General features: G+C 43.5%; 1 protein-coding gene and 1 long non-coding RNA gene across 3 annotated transcripts in view; one reads left to right on the top strand and one right to left on the bottom strand.

Moving 5' to 3' along the window:
- Positions 1-110: 110 nt before the first annotated feature.
- The window catches only part of HADHA (hydroxyacyl-CoA dehydrogenase trifunctional multienzyme complex subunit alpha), a 54,036-nt gene continuing 33,627 nt past the window's right edge, over positions 111-20,519 (bottom strand). The window contains 10 exon segments of one of the 2 annotated variants that reach the window (NM_001132545.2): positions 114-643; positions 732-877; positions 1,546-1,660; positions 2,832-3,027; positions 3,823-3,891; positions 4,344-4,484; positions 6,941-7,027; positions 10,399-10,570; positions 13,333-13,467; positions 19,074-19,183. In NM_001132545.2, coding sequence (NP_001126017.1) covers positions 498-643; positions 732-877; positions 1,546-1,660; positions 2,832-3,027; positions 3,823-3,891; positions 4,344-4,484; positions 6,941-7,027; positions 10,399-10,570; positions 13,333-13,467; positions 19,074-19,183 — 1,317 coding nt within the window. In that variant the 3' untranslated portion in view covers positions 114-497. 2 annotated transcript variants of the gene reach the window in all.
- Positions 6,943-9,795, top strand: LOC134759652 (uncharacterized). Its single transcript, XR_010136203.1, has 2 exons — positions 6,943-7,059; positions 7,247-9,795. It is a non-coding gene; the product is annotated as an uncharacterized LOC134759652 (long non-coding RNA).

Below are 20,519 nucleotides of genomic sequence, written 5' to 3'. Positions count from 1 at the left end.
CCTCCCTAAGGTGCTGCCTAGAATTCTGCACACACATTCTTACTCCCAAAGCACAGGGCTTTCTTCCAGATTGCTTTTTGAAGGAGGCGTTTAAACCAGAAGGGCAAAGATGCTGACACAGAGTTTGGTTTTTATTGTTATGTGTTTGTTTGGTTGGGTGCGGAACTGCCCTCACCACCCCTGGCCACCCTGGCCTCTTGGGAGGAACAGGCAGAGAGGTGGCTCCAGATGGCTCTTGGCTGCCACTCTAGGCCTTGGGGCTTATACAATGAGCACAGTGGGCTCTACCTTCCAACAGGAAGTGCAAACTAATTCACAGTCACACTTCACCAGCAGGGAGAGATGGTCTTGGCTGAAGGCACTTTAATCAGGGAGCAAAGCCAGTGCCGGAGTTTGTCTTCTCCTTGTTACTCTGATAAATCTAGACACCACTCTGTTGGAGAACCAGCGCTGCCGGCAGCTGGGGTTAGTGCACTGACCCCAGGCATGAGGCCTGCTCACTGGTAGAACTTCTTGTTAGGGCTGTTAGCATGGTCAGCTAGCAGCTGGCATGGGGTGAACTGTTTTCCATAGGCAGCTTCATACTTCTTGAGCCGGTCCACTGTCTTCTGGGCGCCATACAGATCCACAAAGCGGAAAGGCCCTGAATACAGAAAGAAGACTTCGTTGAAGGAGACGCAACACGGGCTCCAGGCTAAAGTGAGCTACCTTCCCAGCCTGCCGAGACCAACCTCCAAGACAAGGCGGGAAGCCGAGCCCAAAGACGGCTCCGATGTCTCCCTCTGCAGGTGTGGCCAAGATCCCCTCTTGCAGGCACATGACTGCCTCATTCACAAATCTTGTCACCAGACGGAACTGGATGTCTTCGTCTGACGAGCTGCCAACAGAAAGAGACGTTTAGGTAGAAGAAGAGGAAAAGGGGAGGAAAGCCAGAGCCGCAGATGCAGAATGGAAGTCGGGATGGGTGCGTGGGGAGCTCTGTGGGCCGGTTGGTGCTGACTCTCAGAGAAGATGCTGCCTGGGTGAACCAAACTTTCCCATGGAAAAAGTGGAGAGTAACTTGCCCTAATTAACATGAAACTGAGCACCTAGAACAGGGCCTGGTGCCGAGAAGATAATCAGTATCTCTTTGACATCAGCAACAGTCAGCTGCTCACAAATGATAATAAAGATCTGGGAGGGTGAAGGGGCCAAGGAGAATCTGTCCTTCCAGCGGCTCTCTGGGACCTCGCCAGAGAAGGCTGGAGCAGGGGAGGGCCTTCATCAGACGTGGCCTGGTTCTCACCTCGATGCCGGACAGAGACCAAGGCAGCATGTGCGAGGGCCTTCCACTTGGAAAGCACCATGCCAGCATCAGGAGTGGTCCTCCTGTTCAGGTATGGTGGTCACAAAGAAAATGGAAGATGGCACCATGGCACTTGTATACCTATGTAACAAACCTGCACATGTATCCCAGGACTTAAAGTATTAAAAAAAAGGGGCTGGGAAGCTTTGGACTGTCAGAGAAAGTCAATTTCCAGGCATTAGCCACTCAAATGGACTTACACTTCAGACTTAGGAGGCAGCTTCAGACTCGCTAAAATACTATCCATGTCAGAATTCAAATCCTTCCTCTTCACACCCTCTTGATAGATGTAAAAGCCCTTCCCAGATTTGCGACCTAAAAGAAGCAAGAAAAGGTAGTGTTACTATTTGTTCTCAGAACCCTGGCCTGGCCAGGCGTGGTGGCTCACACCTGTAATCCCAGCACTTTGGGAGGCCGAGGTGGGGGATCATTTGAGGTCAGGAGTTTGAGACCAGCCTGGCCAACATGGTGAAACCCTGCCTCTACTAAAAATACAAAAATTAGCCAGGCGTGGTGGTGGGCGCCTGTAATCCTAGCTACTTGGGAGGCTGAGGCAGAAGAATCGCTTGAACCTGGGAGGTGGAGGTTGCAGTGAGCCAAGATCATGCCACTGCACTCCAGCCTGGGCGACAGTGTGAGACTCTGTCTCAAAAAAAAAAAACAAAAACAAACCAAAAAAACCCTGGCCTGAGAATTCTTGTCTCTGTTGGTCTACTATAAAGCTCTGGCCTCTTCTGAATTCCTGAATTTGTGTGTCTAGCTAACCCTAGCAAATCAGTCTTTGTTAGAAGAGTGGACAGAGAAGGAAAGACGATCTTGTGACCTGGAGCTTGGGCATCTGTGTACATGGATGAGAAAGGCCACCTGGGTGAGTTTTAACATCCCCATATGCAACACCAGGCCCTAGAACACCTAGGTTGTAATGCTGATTTTGCTGTTTTGCTGAGACAGTCACCTCTCTGTGGGCCTCAATTGTATACTGTGTATGGTGAGCTTATACTTTCTCCTCACAGGCCAGACAACATGGTAAAGCCTTGATGCAGAGCTTGCTTCTGCACTATTGCAGATTTCATCTCTGGGGGATAAAAATGCTCGTCCATCTGGCATAACTTGGACCAGGTGATGCTAGAGCCCCAGAAGGGTAGAACTCTGCCTTTTGTCCATAATCTGTAGTCCTAGCCCTTAGAAGGTTCACAGGACATCTTTTTTTTTTTTTTTTAAAGAGAAGGGGCCTCACCATGTTGCCCAGGCTGGCCTCACACTTCTGGGCTCAAGCGATCCTCCCACCTCAGCCTCCTAAGCAGCTAAGACCATAAGTGGTTGCTACTGCACCTGACTCATGAAATCATTTTTGAAATCTCCAATGATAAGGGCTCTGTGTTTAGAAAACTTTCTTCCACGAGGGCATCTGTAACTCTTTGGTCTCAGGAACTGCTCAGAACTTTGTAACTAATGGTGCTAGTTATGTTTCCTTGAGGCTACTCACCTAGGAAGCCCTTGGACACCATCTGTGTCAGCAGTTCTGGGTTTCCACCTCCAAACCGCTCCCCAAAGACTTTGCCCAGATCTTCTGCCACATGTTTCGCTACATCCACACCAACTTCATCCACCAGTGTGGCGGCACCCACAGGAAAGCCAAAGCTTGTGGTCAGGGAATCCAGCTTCTTCGGGTCAACTCCTTCCTGAACAGGAAGCGAAGCAGGGACCTCAGGGGAAGAGCAGCCCAAATCCCCCCAAAGGGCTCCCTGTACTGGCTCCAAACACTGCCTTGTATAAACCCCACTTCTGAGTGTCACCTGACCAGGCCCAGGACTGGTGCTATGTCATTCAGGGAAACACAAAGAAGTTTGGGGCCAAAAGTGGAAAGTCTGAGCCTTCTCTAATCTACAGCACTTTAAGGACATTTAGAGATGACTAAATTCTTCATTTTCTTCTTGTTTGCATTTCTGAATCTCAGTAATAAGGAGATTCCATGACAGACGGCTGAGTGTGTCATGACCAACAGAAGAAACATCATCAAAGAGGAGCACTCAGCCCTGTGATCCCCAAGTCTGGGTAAGTGCTCAGCGAGGAGGATCCCTCTCCTTTCCTGCCAGAATGACCTCGATGGCTACTGGAGGGGTCTGTGTGCTGCAGAAACAGATGCAGCACCAGTTGAACCAAGCGGGCCCTGTTCTGGATGGTCCCTGCCTCAGAGAGGTGCAGAAACAGCACAGAAGACATGCTGGGGGGCAGGGCGCCTTTAGCTTGCTGGAACAGTGAGGAGGCTCTGGGGCAGAGGGAAAGCTCTGCCCCTTTCAGTGCAGTATAAGCCCAACGTCCGACTGCTGTGCAGAGAGAGGGCACCAGGGACCTTCCTAGACAAGAGCAGGAGTTGGTGTATCAGAAGGAAGCTTGGTCCTTATCTTGACATTATGAGTTTTAGAGTGATTGAAGGAGTCAAAGATGCCTCAAACACTCTAGAGAGCAATACCAACCTGGAGGATTCGGATGACTTCAGACATCATGGGCGCAAGACACCTGGTAGTATAGAAGCCAGGTCCATCCTGCCAAGGAAGAGAACATGAGCTCACTGGCCCTGCTGCTGGAACTGAGTCTGAAACACTCTACCTTTCCCAGGGTCACTTCAAAGTCATTTGAAAGTCACTGTAAAACTTAAGGTGACTTAAAATCTCAATCAGAATCCTTAAAAATGAAATTGCAGGGGAAGCCATACTAGGGGTAGCCCGGCTTGAATCAAACAGTACAGCAGATAGTTTCATGGTCACCTTCAAGGTCTGGGATGGCTGGGAGAACCCTGCCACATCCTAGATACCCCCCACTCCCCACCTTGACTCAGTGGGACAGTCAATACCACCGTCCATCCTGGAGACAACCCAGGGGAATATCATATCCAAATCTGGTCATGTGCCCCAGAATAGTTATAAACAAGCCTGGAGGTAAAAGGAGTCTTCTTAGAACTTTTCAAACTCTGCAGCTCTGTTATACAGCCCCTTACCTTAACCACAATAATGACCTTCCCCTGCTTGAGACCAACTGCTACAGCTGAAGCACTGGTGTCTTTGGAAGTTTTCTCGGTCGTGATAATCTCCAGCAGCTGCATCTTGTCCACCGGCGAGAAGTAGTGCATGCCAATCACCTGGCAAGAGGAACCAAAAGCCAACAGATTGGAGAATGCGGATGAGGAACCTGAGAGCATTCCTTCTCTGCTAGGAAAACACTAGAAAGAAAGGTGGCTGTGATATAGGAATACTGCTTGACATAGCTGAGTGGTTTGGTTCCATGGGTCTTTGATAAAAAGTTTAGTATGTTTAGGGAGAGCACATTGGAATCCTCCTCTTCCATTTGCTTCTAAGGTTTTTCACTACAGACATCTTATCCTCCCAACAATCAGTGCCAAAACCACAGCTCGAGGCCAAACTAGATTTATTGGGGAACGACGGACGAAGGTTCCACTTATATTAATGATACTGGTGGTTTAGATAAGAGGATCCAGTTTTTTTGGGCGGGGGTGGGGCAGGCAGAAGAATTAATGTGTTGGGCTGTCAGAGAAGTATTTGCATTTTACACAGATGGGTCTCATCACCAGGAAACTAGGTTTAACTAACACTCCTCAACAATCAGATGCACTTTAGACTCATTAAACCAGCAGTTCTCCAAGTGTAGTACCCGGACCCAACAAGCACTGTCGTCACCTGGGAGCGTCAGGCCTGCACATTCTCAGGCCTAGCCCAGCCCTACTGAATCAGAAACTCCATGGGTGGGGCCCAGATTTGTTTTAATAATCCCTCCTGGTGATTCTGATGCGTGCTAAGGTTTCAGAGAACCCCCTCGTTGAGCTAACAGTTACATAGTCTTCTCAACAGAACTGTGGTGAAAGAAGTCTAATTCATTAATTTATAGTTTTGCTTTCTCCCTCTCACTTTAGCTATAAGGTACAACAAGTGATATCTGTAATTTTTGGCTGCTCATTATCTACCTGCTCTTCAATACATTTACCACTTATTCCTTACATTTAATCCATTACAACCCTGTGAACTGGTCAGCCTAATTATCTAGATAAGGAAAAAAGGTATCAAGAGGTTAGTAGTTCAGAGTCAGTTAGCATATGACGGGGTGGGATTCCATCACAGGTCTGTCTATCTCCAATGCCATTATGTAATACAAAGATCAATTAAATGTTATGTAAACTTACCAATCCAAAAGTTGTTTCTAACCCCTAAAGTGTCCTTTTACTTACATCTGAAATACTTAGGACCTGATTCAGACTCAGTACTCCTGAGTAAAAGGAATTAGCCTTTATTGATGTAGATTTCCTATGTAATAAAATGCACAGATCTTAAAGTGTTCACATCGATAAGTTTTGACAACTGTATATACATCCATATAATCACTACCCCAAGCAAAATACATTTACATCACTCAGAAAGTTGTGCCAAAGATGACCAACTCATCCTGGATGGCTGGGGATTTCCCAATTGTGGCACTGAGAGTCCTGTGTCCCTTGGTCCCGGGCAAACCAAGATGGTTGGTCACCCTATTTTGTCTTTTTGGCCTTACTTTTAAATGAATGACAAAAGGCAAGCAGGTGAGAAAAGCTATCCTAGATACTTGGAGGCCAGAGCTGCAAAGTGTGATGCTTGCTCTGCTCCGATGGCGGGGAGAGGTTAGCATCAAATGAACAGCAACGGCATCGCCTGTACTGATTTTAGATGCCACACAGATGTCTTGAGTGATATGACATGGCCAGACTGTCCATCTGTGGACTATCGGCTGCCACTTCTCCCTGTGACCTTTATCCTGCCATCATTGAGCCTGCCTCTGTCAGGTCCCCGCATCACTTCTAATCTGCTGTGTGCTAGGAAACTAGATTACCTTGCATTAGCAAGCTAGAAGAGTAGGAATAAATAGGCTTTTGTGTTTTCAGTGCATAGAATTTGTATTAACACTTTCAGCTGCTTAAAGTTCTTTTATAATTCCTGCCTACCTTCGGCTGGTTCTGGTTAGCAGAGGCTAACTGGTATCCTCCAGAGAAGTGAGTTGTTTTACTTCTCTTTGAATGATTTCACTTCCCCTTAATTACTCTGTTTGAGAGCAAAAATAAATTTCTGGGCATCATTCCAAATACTCACAGAAAGTGCTTCTATACCCAGCCTTTTCATGTCCTGGGGTAGAAGGTGTAAGCGAACCCAAAGGCAGACACATCCCACCATTCCTGCCATTCCCTGATCTGGAGGTGGAACCAAACCTGTTCTAAACAGTCACTGACTCTGCTCTGTAGCCAAACTGGTATTTTGGAGCATCCTTTCTTAAGGCCTATCCCTCAATGTCTAATTATAGGATACAGGTGGGCTTTATATCCTGAACCTGAAAAATAATGCCCATTTGGGATCCTTGAAAAGGATATTTTTTGTTGTACTTATTCCTGCATCTCACACTAGTCATGGTATTAGCATTTATTGTGTCCAGTGTTTAGGAACCACCCGCATCCACTCCGTAATCCAGACCTGTCTCTTCTGTACTCAAGCTGTAAGCCTTTATCAGTTAATCTGAAGCAATAAAACATCTCAGGGTTTTTCTCTGTTCCGAGTTTACCTTCTCAGGTCTTTTGCTGACAGCAGCGATTTCACTGATTGGGAGAGCAGATGTGTTACTGGCAAAGATACAGTGATCTGGAATCACCTGCAGGGGAAAAGCATTTAACAATGTGTCAGGTAGGCCTGGGAGATGATTAGAGGCCACAGCAAAGCTAATGAGTGACACCTGGGCCCAGCCCATTCTCTCACCCCCAACTGCTCAGACAGTAGATGTCACTCACCCAGACATTGACGGATCACCTAGGGGCTTTTGTGTTGGGGAATATGTTGACCTTGTTCCTTTTCCCATTCTGCCTTCCTCTAGTTATGGCCCATCATAAGGTCACCTTATCCTGACCTGGAGACTACATCTCAGCAGTTGGGTCAATAAAACAGCTTAGAACAACACTGAAAAGACGGCCTTTCGCAATTCATTCATTTCAACATCCAGCATGGGTGTCAACTCCTCTTTTGTTTGGATCTGCCCTGCAGTCTGGAAGCCTATGAAACACTCCCCCGCTTCACCTTTATAAGAACAAGCCAAAATGTGTATGCTTGTCTCATTTTATACAGTGTTACTAAAAAACGGCATACCACTATAATTACAGCTACAGTACACAAATACTATTAACTATTAGCTTTATCCACCTAGAGAATAGTCTCTAATGCAGATTGTCTCAGCATTCTGGCCACGATCCCAACTTATTCATGGTTTTTTTTGTTTTTTTTTTTTTTTAAAGACAGAGTCTCGCTCTATTGCCCAGGCTGGAGTGCAATCTAGGCTCACTGCAACCTCCGCCTCCCAGTTATTCATGTTTTTGTTCAGATGGTTGGATGAGAAACGTGGAAGGGACACCTGTCAAATGTGTGCAAATCTGGAACAGGCAGAATCCTAACAGAGATGAGAATCAAGGAGGAAGACACATTCAACACACTGAAAAGCTGAGTACAAAATAAGATTATAATGCAATAAAAGTAAAGTACTGCCTTAAGATTAAAAAAAAAAAAAAGGAAAGAAAAGAACTGTATAGGTACTTGAAGGACAAGACCTGGCTTGGCAGTATTTGTGATAAAGATCCCATGATTTTAGTTAATCAAGAGTGGAGGGTGGGCATGGTGGCTAAACAACTAGAATCCCAACACTTCAGGAGGCCAAGGATGGAGGATTGCTTGAGGCCAGGAGTTCAAGACCAACCTCAGCATCATAGTGAGACCCTGTATCTACAAAACATAACTTTTTTTTTTTTTTTTTTGAGACAGAGTCTTGCTTTTTCGCTCAGGCTGGCGTGCAGTGGCGCAATCTCAGCTCACTGCAAGCTTTGCCGCCTGGGTTCAAGCGATTCTCCTGCCTCAGCCTCCCAAGTTGCTGGGATTACAGGCGCCTGCCACCGTGCCTGGCTAATTTTTTTGTAGTTCTTACTAAAGACGGGGTTTCATCATCTTGGCCAGGCTGGTCTTAACTCCTGACCTTGTGATCCACCCGCCTCAGCATCCCAAAGTGCTGGGATTACAGGTGTCAGCCACAGCACCCGGCCTTACAAAAAATAACTTTAAAAAATTAGCCAGACATGGTGGCACATATCCATAGTCCTAGTTACTCAGGAGGCTGAAGTGAGAGGCTCGCTTGAGCCCAGGAGTTCAAGGTTACAGTGAGCTGTGATCATGCCACTGCACTCCAGCCTGGGTGATAGAGTGAGACCCTGTCTCTAAAAACAAACAAACAAACAAAAAAACAAAACAAAGGTGGAATGAATTGACAGTACAGCATGACTGTCAGAAAGCTTACATAGTGTCATGTTACTTTCTTAGTAATATAGTGTCTAATGCTGGTGGTGAAATCCTTTCCGAAGAGCAAACTAATGTCTCCAAAGCTGGCTGGCAAACATTCTTCCCTTCCTTGGACATGTATGTCTTTTCTCCCAGCTAGAAGTAGAGTCTGTTTCCCTTCTCCTTGAATCTGGGCTGGTCTTGTGACTTGTTTTTATCAACAAAATGCAGCAGAAGATACTCTATCAGTTCCAGGCCTGCCTAGCCCTGTGAGGCCTGGTAGCCTCTTTTTTTATTTTTTAAATTATTTATCTTTTTTTCTTCCTGACAATAAACTTACGAAGCTCAGTAGCTTCTGCTTTTGTTCTCTTGGAAGCCTGCAGCCACACTACAAAGAAGTTCTGGTGAGACGACTAAGTGAGGACAGGCCATGAGAGATGTGGGGGAAGCAGTGAGGTGCCCCAACCGAGCTTCCTACGGAATGCAGCCCAGGAGCGACCCCAGCCTTGAAATCAATGGACTTAAGCACCAATGCCCAGATTGCAGAATTGTGAAAAGATAGTTGTAAACACAGCAGTAGAACACCGAGACATGAGGAAGATACTAGAGAGGACAACCAAAACGGGGTGGTCTAGAGATCATGCCTGTGGAAGAATGTCCAAGGAATGGGTTTTGTTAGCTCTATGGGCAATAAGAGAAGATAATGTTTGTTTGTTTATTTGTTTATTTTAAGACGGAGTCTTGCTCTGTGGTACTCTTATTTTTTGTAATGAGCTCACTGCTCATTATATCCAGCATGTTGCCAAGTCAGAATCATTTCATGTTCACCTTTCAGTAACCTACATTCTGTTTATCCAACTGTAGACCAGCTTAGGCCTTGGTCCTACCTCATGCCTGAATTACTGCTATTACTCCTTCTCGGGGCTCACTTTTCCTACTCCCGACTTCAAGTACCTGTTTTGTTCATGTCAGCCCATCTCAAGAAGTGCCTATGGAGAATATTTGGGAGCTGGGCCAAAGCAGCATTTCCACAGAACCAGCATCTGGACGAACTGTCTTCCCTATTTCCTTTGCAGCCTTAGAACTGAAGAGGTTTGTTTATGGCTTTCGGCTAACCAAAAAATCTCAAAGCATCTGGTTATACTCCGTGAGGTTATCTGTATGTTTGGGTGACAGAGCTCCTACATGAATAAGGTGAACGAACCCTAATTTTCTTCCTTTAGAATTTAGATTTGACCTTTATGACATATGCAGTATGCATGAGCACACATAAAAACTTAACGTTTGACAACAAAAAGTCTTTTTTTTTTTTGGAGATGGAGTCTCGCTCTGTCCCCAGGCTGGAGTGCAGTGGCATGATCTCGGCTCACTGCAACCTCCACCTCCCAGGTTCCAGCGATTCTCCTGCCTCAGCCTCCCGAATAGCTGGGACTACAGGCGTGTGCCACCATGCCCGGCTAATTTTTGTATTTTTTAGTGGAGATGGGGTTTCACCATACCGGCCAGTCTGGTCTTGAACTCCTGACCTCGTGATCCGCCCACCTCAGCCTCCCAAACTGCTGGGATTACAGGCGTGAGCCACCATGCCCAGCCTTTGAATAGTCCTTTTTATAAAAGCAAACATGAGTTTCCTATAGCTCCTTTAAAAAAAAAATCTCTGTGTTCTCTGTTCACTACACTAGGATTCAAGTACAACAGCCCCTTGCTTACCGCTTCTACTTCCTTTAGCACTCTGTGCTTAAGACTAAGGTCCTCAAACACAGCTTCAATCACCATGTCGGCCTTTTCAAAACCTTGGTAATCAAGCTGCCCAGTCAAGTTGCTGAAGATGGAATCCCTTTCAAATGATGTTAGAGCTTTCTTCTTCACTTTATCATTCAATCTAGAAAAAACACATTCCTAGTTAGATGGGAAGAAAAGGAAACTAACGTTTATTGAATGTCCATGGGCCAGAGCACACATGTGTTTTTCACCAACTCTGTGAGGTAGTTGTTCTATTACCCCCATTTTGAGGGAGACTTTCAAGTTGTTCAAAGAGTCTCAGAGGGACCTGTGGTCAAATAGCTCGATAAGGGAGGGTGCTAGCATTCAAAGACATGTTAACTCCCAAGTACACATTCTTTCTACCATAGAATGCCTCCAAATACCCAACTTACATAAACTAAATCACTCTTAAACCGGTTAAATTTGCCAACAGGAGTAAATAACATGAATACTAGAATGGCAAAACAAAAGAGCAGTTCTGGTAATTCTCTACCTATGACAGGGGAAGCAGCCAAAGTGTGTCTGAGACCACATGGTTTTATATTTGCTTATCGCAAATATATAATTTTATGTTATTCTGTAGTTGTAATCTGGTTTTTTTTTTGTTTTTTTGTTTTTTTGTTTTTTTTTTTGAGACAGAGTCTCGCTCTGTTGCCCAGGCTGGAGTGCAGTGGGGCGATCTCGGCTCACTGCAACCTCTTGTCTCCTGGGTTCAAGCAATTCTCTGCCTCAGCCTCCTGAGTAGCTGGGATTACAGGCGCCCACCACCACACCCGGGTAATTTTTTTTTTTTTTAGTAGAGATGGGGTTTCACCATCTTGGCCAGGCTGGTCTTGAACTCCTGACCTTGTGTTCCATCCAACTCGGCCTCCCAAAGTGTTGGGATTACAGGCGTGAGCCACTGCACCCAGCCTGTAGTTGTAATCTTCTGAAGAACAGAGACCAAGCATTATTTCCTATATTCTCCATCTACTTCCCACTCATTACCTAGTAGCACATTGCACTGATTACATAAAATATTAACTCAAGGTTTCTTTTTTCCCATAGGGAGCAGAAAAGGATTCCTGTTATTCAGACATTTAACTGATTATTTTTCATTGCCAAGGGAAACAGGTTCTCTTAGATTCCATCTGACCACACTTTCAGAATAAATTACCTAGAGTTTTCCTCTAAATGAAGAATGAAGCTAAACCCCATTCACTAATTTCCTTAACCAAAAGCAAAATTAAGGCCACAAGATAAATACAAAGGAGTATTCAAAGAAGGTCTTAAGGGCCGGGCATGGTGGCTCACACCTGTAATCCCAGCACTTTGGGAGGCTGCAGCAGGCGGATCACTTGAGGCCAGGAGTTCAAGACCAGCCTAGCCAACATAGTGAAATCCCATCTCTACAAGAAAAACAAAAATCAGCTGTGCATGGTGGCGCATGCCTGTAGTCTCAGCTATTCGTGAGGCTGAGGCATGAGAATCGCTTGAACCCAGGAGGCAGAGGTTGCAGTGAGCCAAGATTGCACCATTGTGCTCCAGCCTGGGTAATAGAGTGAGACTCTGTCTCAAAAGAAACAAAAACATCAAATAAGGTCTTAAAAGTATGGGCTCAAACCTTTTGTTTTTGACAATCATGACAGCAGTCAGCAAACAAGATACTTGTCAGCATTCAAAACATTATCAGTTGCTCTAATTCTAATGCCTGATTAAACTATTCCCAAGACAGGACAGGAACTATTATGTCCCAAGTCAGCAGTGTGGTGACCGGCACTCGCCATAACCTGATGTTTCTAAGACAAAAAGGGGAACCCAGGACACTATTCAAGAGAGACTGGGGGAGGAAACTATTTTAGAGCAACCATTTCTTACTTTGGTGATGGTATGGAATGCTGTTTGGGATGCTTGCATGCTAGTTTCAGGGCACTGCTGCTATCTAGCACACGTCATTTTTTTGGTCAGAATCTTCTACTACAACTTGTTATCTTACAATAATCTGCCAACACGATGAAACCTGCCAGATCCTGGTTAGCATTACGGCAGCAATATGTGAGCTTCTCTGCAGAAAAGGGATAACAACATGCTTAAGCTATCTAATCCATTTAAGAAACAAAAAAGCTCACTCAGCTAAAAGTCACATGCAGGATGGTTTAAGTGCAGCCAGCTTGTCCATTAAATGTGAGCAGAAAACTGATCAAACCAACCCTCCATTTGGCCAAGCTGCTGCTCCATCTTCCCCTCTGCAAAACAGGCAGCATGTGTGTGGTGGTGAGAGAGGCAGGTGGTGAGGAAGGGGAATAATATTCCCCCTTTATTAATTCAGAGGTAAGATGGAGATAGTCTGTAAAGCCCCAGACACTGTGGAGGAATCAGTTCACGGCTTCTCTCTGTAATGCCAGTCAGGAAATACAAGGCTCAAGAGTCCTGATCCCGGCCCTGCCTTCCCGCTGCAGTTACTGCCCATTTCCTTACATCCTAACCTCACTCAGTCTTCTCAACAGAGACAGTCATGCTGTTTCAATAATCCTTAACAATAGAGCAATTACCTGCAAACTATATCAAAATCCGCAGGCCTGATACTAAAGTGTAAAATGGCATTAACAAGTATCTACTAGATAAGATTTTCCCTTCTGTATTCAAAGACTACAGACTCCGAGGATGTTAATTGTCTATAATATCTATAACAAAACGACGTCAAAGAAGGAATTGGCATTTCTAAAAATCAAAAGAAACTTGGCTTCACTACGGAGTATCCAGAACTCAGTATGTTCAGGAAAAAGGAATCTGTGATGACAAAAACAAACAAACAAAAAAACCCACCAAGCCACCACAAAAAACAACTAACCAAGAAACAAAGGACATTCTAACTCTTGCAAAGAGAGAGAGCAGGCTTACCCTTTGAACACTTGTTGCTGTCCTCGGTCTAGCGCAGTGAGGGTGGCATCTTTAAGTATAGTCTTTAGCCCCTTATCCACGGAGACCTGGGCGATGCCTGCTCCCATCAGCCCTGCACCAAGAATAGCCAGATGCCTGCAAGGAAAGGACGAAATGACTTTCGGTAAACTGATCTTAATCATTTCAGTCAAAGTGGAAGATTGCCTAAGTTATTCAATAAACCAACTAATGCAGGCACAACTATAAGGTGTTTCAAATAATTTTTATTTATTAAAAACACAGCTTTAATAAATGATTGATTTTAAAAGTTAAGTGCAAAAACCCACCAGGTCTAAAAGAACTGGCCTACCCAAGGAGACAGAATTATACTAATCTTCAATCATGCTTCGAAATCACTGAAAACAAAACAACCAGTTTACATTTAAGTCAACATGAGTATTTTTGTTTTTTGAACAAAAAGACCAACCTCTTTTCTTATTGAACAACTTATTTGTTAGTGATTTTGACTATTTGCCAGTCATCTTTCTTTCTTTCTTTTTTTGAGAGACATGGTTTTGCTCCCTTACCCAGGCTGGAGTGCAGTGGTGCAATCCTAGGCTCACTGCAGCCTTGAACTCCTGGGTACAAGTGATCCTTCTGCCTCAGTCTCCTGAGTAGCTCGGACTAAAGGTGCATATCACCACTCCTGGCTAACTTTTAAGTTTTTTTGTAGAGATAGGGTCTCACTATGATGCCCAGGCTGATCTGGACTGGCCTCAAATGATCCTCCCACATCAGCCTCCCAAAGAGTTGGGATTACAGGTGTGAGCCATCGTGCAATCTTTCATTTCCCCCAAAATCTGTGCCTTTATCACTCCTCGTCTGGATGAATTCAAAGTCTCCTCCATGGTCTCTTTGCTTCCAGACCTTACCCCTTCCTTAAACACTTCCACATATGCACATTGCTACCTTGTTTTGCCCCTGAATTCCTCTAGAACTTCTCAGGACCGCTTGATTTACCCCAGAGTATCCTGGAATGGCTTCGTGTCCATTATTTGTCTCCTCAATTAAATTCTAAGCCTTTTGAGGACCAGAGATCATATCTGCTTATTCATTTTAGTTCCTTATAGTTCTGGAATAATTTGCCATATTCCCATAGTAAATAACTAAGAAAATTTTTAAAGAATCTCTTCATAAAAGAAGCCCAAGTTTACAGCATTGTTATCCAAATTAGAGTTGTAATGAGGGATAAAGTTTCATTCTTAACCATTCTGATTATAATGTTCAAAAATCATACTAAAGTCCTGAAAAGGAAATCTAACTTCAAGTCCTAGGAGCATCTTCTAAATACAGCTTTGTAATGGTACAAATATTTATATGGTGAGTGATAAGTAATTGCAGGACAATGAGAAAATACAGTAGAGGAACAAAAAATAGGGACTGAAAAAAAAAGATTGATACATTTGCTACATCAAAATTAAAAATTTCTGTTTTGGCTGGGCACGGTGGCTTACGCCTGTAATCCCAGCTCTTTGAGAGGCCAAGGCGGGCAGATCACAAGGTCAGGAGTTCAAGACCAACCTCAACAAAATACAAAAATAAAAAAATTAGCCGGGTGTGGTGGTGCGCACCTGTAATCCCAGCTACTCAAGAGACTGAGGCAGGAAAATTGCTTCAACCTGGGAGGCGGAGGTTGCAGTGAGCTGAGATTGTGCCACTGCATTCCAGCCTAGGTGACAGAGTGAGACTCCATCTTAAAAAAAAAAAAAAATTCTGTTTGACAAATGACCCCACAAAATTAAGACAACCATAGAATGGGAAGAATTTGTGACATATACAGCAGACAAAGGATACTACTGGAAAAACAGAACATGCATATATCAATTTAAAAAGACAACGAAATAAAATGGGCAAGGGATATAAAGCAATTCATAGAAGAACAAAACAAATTGTCAGTAAAGATGCTCAATTTCAGCCAGGCATGGTAGCTCATGCCTGTAATCCTAACACTTTGGGAGGCCTAGGAGGGAGGATCGCTTGAGCTCAGGAGTTTGAAACCAGCCTGGGCAACATAGTGAGACCTCATCTCTATTAAGAAAATAATAATAATAATAAAAAGATGTTCAATTTCCCTAATAATTGGGGCAATGCAAATTAAAATGAGATGCATCAGACTGGCAATTTTTTTTTTTTTAAGATGGAGTTTCACTCTTGCCGCCCAGGCTGGAGTACAATGGTGCGATCTTGGCTCATTGCAACCTCCGCCTCCCGGGTTCAAACAATCCTCCTGTCTCAGACTCACGAGCAGCTGGGATTACAGGCGCCCACCACCACACCCAGCTAATTTTTATATTTTTAGTAGAGATGGGGTTTCACCATGTTGGCCAGGCTGGTCTCGAACTCCTGACCTCAGGTGATCCACGTACCTCGGACTCCCAAAGTGCTGGGATTACAGGCGTAAGCCACCACACCTGGCCAAAAATTTTAAAGTATCAGTTAGGATGTACAAAAAATTGGTTCTTTCATGCATGGTTGATGGAAGTATACTTTGTCCTACTTTGGGGGGGTTCTTTGGTTTTGTTAAAACCAAGAACTGCATACTCTATAACCTAGTAATTCTACTCGTCATTATCTACTTTACAGAGATGCATTTATACACAAGATGACATGCTGTGATGAACAGCTATATAATAATGTTTGTAATGAAAAATTATAACAGCCAGTAATTCGTCAACAGGGGATTAAAAGGAAGGAGTTACCTGATATGTACTAATCTACATCTCCAAGTCATATCACTGAGTAAAAAGTGCAAGCTACAGGATCCATACAGAAGGATTCCTTTTATGTTAAAACATACCATAAATATAGGCCAGGCATGGTGGCACATGCTTATAATCGTAGTGCTTTGGGAGGATGAGGCAGGAGGACTGCTTGAGGCCAGAATTTTGAGACCAGCCTGGGCAACTTAGCAAGAACTCATCTCTACAAAATATTTGAAAATGAGCCGGGTGTGGTGGTGCCTGTAGTCTCAGCTACTCAGGAGACAGAGGTGGGAAGACTGCTTGAGCCCAGGAGTTTAAGGTTATGGTGAGCTGTGATTATGCCATTGCACTCCAGCCTGGGTGACAGAATGAAACCCTGTCTCTAAAAAAAACAAACCCGCCCCTTCCTCCCAACAAAAAAAATGCCATAAACACAAAACAGTATCATAATCTTATTTATGATACTTTTTTTGAAAGGAGAAAAAGAATGCATTATTTGGTAGGTTTTTTTTTTTTTTTTTGGTGGGAGGGCATTTGCTGGAATGTTAACTTTAGCTGTTAGTAACAATAATAGTAAAATCTAAAACTGTGTTTGAAGCTTTTTTGGTATAACAGAATCCACAGCTAAAATATCACTCATTTCTTAACTGTTACGCTCTGCTTCATTAACACCAGAATTTTCATGATGGCTTTATAGTTGTTTAATATTTGTCTACAACAATGTAGAGTTAAATTAACACACTTCACAATCTACGGAATCCTTCTAATAAACACCTTCAGCACCCTTGAAATGACCCACTTGTGTAATTACCCAGCAGGCTAACATCTGTGGTACATGATGCTTTATAAGCCAACTGCTGGGTGACATGAACTTTTGAGGGTTGATTACACAGAAATGTTGTGATTTGAGGAATGCATAACATGGCACCTTGTCTGTATACTAATTTGTAGCTCAGTATTTTTTTTTTCATAAGTACTGCTCTTCACTTATTAGAACTGATGGAATGCATTATTCATATGAAAGATTAATTTGTAAAGAGACAATAGATAAGGAATTCCAGTTATCATCCAAGGCAAGGGGGAAGGGGCCTAGAGAAATGAAAGTGGAAGAATTACTGACAACTGGGAAAGCAGGAAGGGGGACACCCTATCTACAATGTTCATTATTCAATTTTCAGTTTAACATATTCTGCCTTGGGTACCTTATAGCTTATTCTTCATTTCTAAGATGATGCTAACTTTTTCTTCAATGTCTTTCCCAAGTTAGGTCAACTCCTATATTTATCCTGTTTTTCTGTCCATTTAGTTCTGAGTTTTTGAATTTTTGATTCAAGGCAGTTTTTTTTCTGATCTGCAAATGCTGATTTAAGAATATTTAAATCAAGTTCTGTTATAGTCTTCTTCTGCATTGTGGTTGTTTTTTGGGGGACAGAATTTTCATAAACTTAAGTATTCTGATTCTCATTTTCTCTTTTTTTCTTATATTAGCTTTTTGTGGGTGCTGTCTTTCTTTTTTGCACACTGACTACACAATACCACCTTCTCCAAGGGGTATTTTATTGTTACATGGAGATGTATACTATCTCCATACAACAATAAATGCTCAGGCAGGAGGAGTCTGGAATTAATAAATTAAGACACTAGGTTTCTTAATTTAAGAGTACCCTCTTCTGTTGCAAAGTGCAGTTTCTTTAATTCTTCTGTTGCAAAGTGCAGTTTCTTTAATTGACAGCATTCTTTGTGTACATGGAGGGATGTGGTGGGGAGGGGTAGAAGTTGGTGTATCTACGTTTTGTAATTTTGCAGGATGCTTCTCTGCCTTCTATTTATGCTGTGCACAGGGAATGGGTGAATTTGTTTTCCTTATTAATATGTTGATTTTTGTAGAATGTGTAAAGAGATACAGGTTTAAGTGGCCATAATTTTTCTCCTGCAACATGGAAGTAATTTACCCCGCTCATCGAATGCAAGGTACTATCAATGTTAGGTGGAACAAATGCAACTGGCTCTTCAGACAGGATTGATAGCAGTCACTAAATGTTTGAGAGAAGCAGTTAAGGTTGTATTTCAGATTCTAATTGGAAATCAGCCCTCTTGGTTAGAATCTTACCTGTTTCACCCAGACTTCTTATCCATTTTATTTGGTATTTTGTATTTGTAATCTCATTAAAGGTGAGAGGATGGAGAAGGTAGTATCATTAGCTTCTTCTCTTAAATCTCCCACAGCAGTTCAGCTAGAACAGCTGAACCTCAGCACTACTGACATTTCAAACTGGGTATTTCTTTATGGTGGGGACTATCTGTGCATTATACGATGGTTAGCAGCATCCCTGGCCTCCACCCATAGATGCCAGTAGCATCCCTCCCTCCCTAGTTGTGACAACCAAAAATGTTCCCAGGCATTGTCAAATGTCCCCCTGGGGAGCAAAATTGTCCACGCTGAGAACCACAGAGTTACAAGTTGCATCATTAAACATAGACTCTGAAGAGCTATTAGGCAGCATAATATGGAAAAAGGCTGGCTTATGGCAATACACATGAAAGAGGCAAACAGACTTTCCAGTACTTAGGATGTAAGCTAAAAGAAGGACAAGATTTTAACAATTACAATGAGGTTTTATGTTTTTTGATGAGGAAGAAGTGTGAGTTCCCAGAGATGACATCTCAAATCACAGGGAGAGAGACGACCATTGAACAGTGCAGAGGGAGTGTGTGGTTTGGGAAGGGAGACCTAAACCAGACTTCTAGGCAACATCAATATGTGACAAGAAAGCCTCTATAGGAATGGCCAGAGGGGTTTGGAAAAAAACTCAGAACAGGCAGAACTTTGAAAGCCAAAAAGTTTTTAGTAGACATAAGGGTTCAAATGTGCTCAGGAAAGAGGAGGTTGAGGGCAAGACTGAATTAAGATACAGATCTAGCTCTGTAGATCTTCAAAGCCTATGTGAGCTTTGCACACAGTAAAATTCACAAGGGCTTCCTAGGTAGAGTTTAACTTACTTAACATCCTTCTGTGGAGCTCCAAATTTATTCTTCTTGCACAGGACCTGACCATGGTAGAGTCCCATCAAGGCCTTTGATTCTTTGGTCATTACAAGCTCTCCAAATTTCTGAAAAGTAAAGGGGAATGAGAAAAGGTAGAACTTCACAGTCTAGGTTATATGGATTCCTTCAGTTCAGGTTCCTCTGAACAGCAGAGGTAATGCATGTGAAGCCTGAGTCCCTGGGGATGCGGGGGAGGTTGGCGGTTCAGTGCTGCAGAAGTCTGTCTCTCACTGATGTGTCTTGTCTTTACTTGTCTTATCTGGAGCACTTTCCAACTACTGTGTTGAAAAAAGTTTTGGATATAACTAAGCTCTCAGATTCTTTACACCAGATGTGTGGTAACCTTTTTCATAAAACTAGAGTCTCAGGGCCAAAATGAGCCTCCACAATCATCTCAAACCAACCCTCTCATTTTACAGACTGGGAAGAGGAGGTCCAAAGAAATGGAGTGACTTTGCTCAAGGCCATACTGCCTCCAAGTGTCAGAAACGGAACTTGAACCAAGACAGTATGACTCTGAACTCCAGTTCTTTTTTTTTTTTGAGTTGGAGTCTTGCACTGTCGCCCAGGCTGGAGTGCAGTGGCATGATCTCGGCTCACTGCAAGCTCCACCTCCCAGGTTCACACCATTCTCCTGCCTCAGCCTCCCGAGTAGCTGGGACTACAGGCGCCCACCACCATGCCCGGCTAATTTTTTGTATATTTAGTAGAGATGGGGTTTCATCGTGTTAGCCAGGATGGTCACGATCTCCTGACCTCATGATCTGCCCACGTTGGCCTTCCAAAGTGCTGGGATTACAGGCGTGAGCCACTGCGCCTGGCCTCGAACTCCAGTTTTTTTCCCACTGTAGCAGGCTGCCCACGTGGGACTTACCACTTTTAAAAGTAGCCTAATTTATGGAGAAAAAGTCTCAACTTAGTGGTTAAAGGCATAATATTTAGGATCTGACAGATCCTGTCTCTGCCACTGCCCCGTTGTGAAGCTTTCTTCATCCTTAAAAATGGGAAAAACAATACCCATTTTACAGTATTGTTCTGGGGGATTAAATGAGAACACTAGTAAAATGACCAGGGTCTCAAGGTTAGCTATTATTAATATCACTAGGATATACTGTTAAGATTACATGGTTACAAAGAGCATTTCAAAAGAATCCCTCTAATAAAGTTGCTTTCATGACACAAAAGAACATAAAATGACAACACAATCAATGCTTTACTAATCTTGATACAGGATGTTTTATCTAATAAACCAGTGATTTTCAAACGTGGGCAAAAGATTCATCAATGGTCAGAAATTTAGTGGGTGGCAATAAGCATTATATATATAAACAGAGGAATACACAGAAAATACTGAGCACAATGCACACAGGACAGTTACTGATTCGTGAAACTTATTCCTCA

The sequence above is a fragment of the Pongo abelii genome, chromosome 12 (genome assembly GCF_028885655.2).
Source record: "Pongo abelii isolate AG06213 chromosome 12, NHGRI_mPonAbe1-v2.0_pri, whole genome shotgun sequence".
Taxonomy (NCBI): domain Eukaryota; kingdom Metazoa; phylum Chordata; class Mammalia; order Primates; family Hominidae; genus Pongo; species Pongo abelii.
The sequence above is the reverse complement of the archived record's forward strand: the minus strand, read 5'-3'. Positions and strand labels throughout refer to the sequence as shown.